Source organism: Colobus angolensis, unplaced genomic scaffold (genome assembly GCF_000951035.1).
Source record: "Colobus angolensis palliatus isolate OR3802 unplaced genomic scaffold, Cang.pa_1.0 Scaffold22, whole genome shotgun sequence".
NCBI classification, from domain to species: Eukaryota; Metazoa; Chordata; class Mammalia; order Primates; family Cercopithecidae; genus Colobus; species Colobus angolensis.
Window position 1 is genome coordinate 4,943,401 of NW_012115377.1, and position 2,669 is coordinate 4,946,069.

Below are 2,669 nucleotides of genomic sequence, written 5' to 3' on the forward strand. Positions count from 1 at the left end.
CAAAAAAAAAAAAAAAATATGGCCCTATTAAGGAGAGAAAACCAATCAATCCAAACTGACCCAGAACTTAGAATTAGCAGAGAAAGACAATGAAATTTTTGTCTCCCAGCAAGCTGAGATCGCGCCGCTGCACTCCAGCCTGGGTGACAGAGCGTGACTAAAAAAAAAAAAAAAAAAAAAGATAAAGAAATGATGCCCAAGCTGTACTGCTAAGTGAAAAAAGCACTATTTATGTAAACCATATGTATCTGCCTATGCCAGTACAGGAAATCTCACACAGGAGACACAAGAAGCTGACCACAGGACCAGGCACGGTGGCTCACACTTGTAATCCCAGCAGTTTGGGAGGCCAAGGCAGGTGGATCACTTGAGGTCATAGGTTCGAGACCAGCCTGGCCAACATGGCAAAACCCCATCTCTACTAAAAATACAAAAATTAGCCAGGCGTGGTGGGGGTGCCTGTAATCCCAGCTCCGCGAGGGGCTGAGGCAGAAAAATCATTTGAATCCCGGAGGTAGAGGTTGCAGTGGGCCGAGATCACGCCACTGCACTCCAGCCTGGGTGACAGAGTGAGACCTTGTCTCAGAAGAAAAAAAAGAAGCTGACCACGGTGGCTGCCTCTGTGGGGAAAAACTGGAGGCCTGGAAGATCAGGAAGGAGGGAGGTTTTTTAAATGATATCCCCCTTTGCAACGTGTGAACATGTTCGCTATTTTTAAAAATTGAAATCATAACGAGAACATCTGATCCTCTCAAAGAAGAAAGTGAAATTTTTAAAAGTAATAAACTTACCCACGCAGGGAGCACTTTGGGACAAGACTATAAAACGCTCATGGTGGCTCACGCCTGTCATCCCAGCACTCAGGGAGGCTGAGGCAGGAGGACCACTGGAGCCTAGGAGTTCAAGGCTGCAGTGAGCTATGATCTCGCCACTGCACTCCAGCCTGGATGACACAGCAAGACCCTGTTTCTAAAAAAAAAAATTTGTTTTTGTTTGTTTGAGATGGAGTCACTCCGTTGCCCAGGCTGGAGTGCAGTGGTGCAATCTTGGCTCACGGCAACCTCCACCTCCCAGATTCAAGCGATTCTCCTGCTTCAGCCTCCCAAGTAGCTGGAACTACAGGTGTGCACCACCACGCCCGGCTAATTTTTGTATTATTAGTAGAGACAGGGTTTTACCATGTTGGCCTGGCTGGTCTCAAACTCCTGACCTCGTGATCCACCCGCCTTGGCCTCCCAAGGTGTTGGGATTGTAGGCATGAGCCACTGTGAGGGGCCAAAAAAAGTTTTTTAAATGTCCACTCAGATCCGCCCTACTCCCTAGAGCCCCACAAACCCTGTTACCTGTGCCCCCAGGCCGTATTGCTTAGTGTAGACAAACATGGACAGGTCATCAAAGAGTCGCAAGATGGTCCTGCAGTGGCTGAGCTGGGTGGACACCACCAACAGACGTGTCCCCACTTCGGACCTGGTGGGACATTGTTCAACCAGGACCCCACCAACCAGCTGGCAGCAGTACCCCAGCACTCGGATCTGTGGGAAACCAGAAGCAGTCAGCCTGGTCCTCCCGTTCTGCAGAACTGAGCTGCATCTCCCCCGACCTGGCCCGGGGCCCCACTGGATTGAGAGTGTGGAAGATTCTTTTTTTTTTTTTTTTGAAACGTCCAGACTGGAGTGCAGTGGCACCATCTCGGCTCACTGCTGCCTCCACCTCCCATGTTCAAGTGAGTCTTGTGCCTTGGCCTCCTAAGTAGCTGGGATTACAGACGCCCACCACCACACCCTGCTAATTTTTGTATTTTTTGTAGAGACAGGGTTTCGCCATGTTGGCTAGGCTGGTCTCGAACTCATGACCTCGAGTGATCCACCTGCCTTAGCCTCCCAAAGTGTGGGAATTACAGGCATGAGACACGGTACCTGACTCAAGGGTCTGGAAAATTCTAAATCTACAAAGTGACAGTAAAAGCTGAAAGTGCAGGTTGGGGACAGTGGCTCATGCCTGTAACCCCAGCACTTTGAGAGACCAAGGTGAGAGGATGCCTTCAGACCAGGAGTTTGAGATCAGCCTGGGCAACATAGCAAGGCCCTGTCTCTACTAAAATTTTTTTAAGTTAACAGGACATGGTGGCTACTTGGGAGGCTGACGCTGGAGGATCACTTGGAGCCCAGGAGTTCCAGACTGCAGCGAGCTTTAATCATGCTACTGCACTCCAGCCTGGGTGACAGAGCGAGACCTGGTCTCAAAAGAAAAAAAAAAAAAAAAAAGCTGAAAGTTTAAAAACATACTTGTAGGTGGGACAAATGAAGAAACATAACATCATTGTCCAAAGGTACTGTGGGGAGTGCCTGCTCATGTAACTGAAGGGCACAGCCTTTGGGGACAGATGTGACAGGAACAAAGAAAACAAAACTCCTTACTTCCCACCTCCCAGGTCCTTCTTTTCCCAGGTGGCAGGAAGCCGCAGCTAAAGTGTATATTTACATTTACCTGCCTGGACCAAAGCCTCTGGCTGTGCTGAACGCTGGGTGCAGGTGAACAGGTTTCAACCCAGTGAACAATAGGATAATTTGGTTGAATTACTTTAGAGAGAAAGAACCTACTCAGTAGGTGATTTGGAGCCGTGTGAAATAAGTCATCTTCACTACTCTTATATCTTTTTTTTTTTTTTT

General features: G+C 48.5%; 1 protein-coding gene across 3 annotated transcripts in view; it reads right to left on the reverse strand.

The window, feature by feature from the left end:
- The window catches only part of PEX11G (peroxisomal biogenesis factor 11 gamma), a 15,965-nt gene that overhangs the window by 7,470 nt on the left and 5,826 nt on the right, over positions 1 to 2,669 (reverse strand). For all 3 annotated transcript variants that reach the window (XM_011943560.1, XM_011943559.1, XM_011943558.1), the window contains exon 2: positions 1,344 to 1,532. In XM_011943560.1, coding sequence (XP_011798950.1) covers positions 1,344 to 1,382 — 39 coding nt within the window. In that variant the 5' untranslated portion in view covers positions 1,383 to 1,532. The remainder of the gene's footprint in view (positions 1 to 1,343; positions 1,533 to 2,669) is intronic.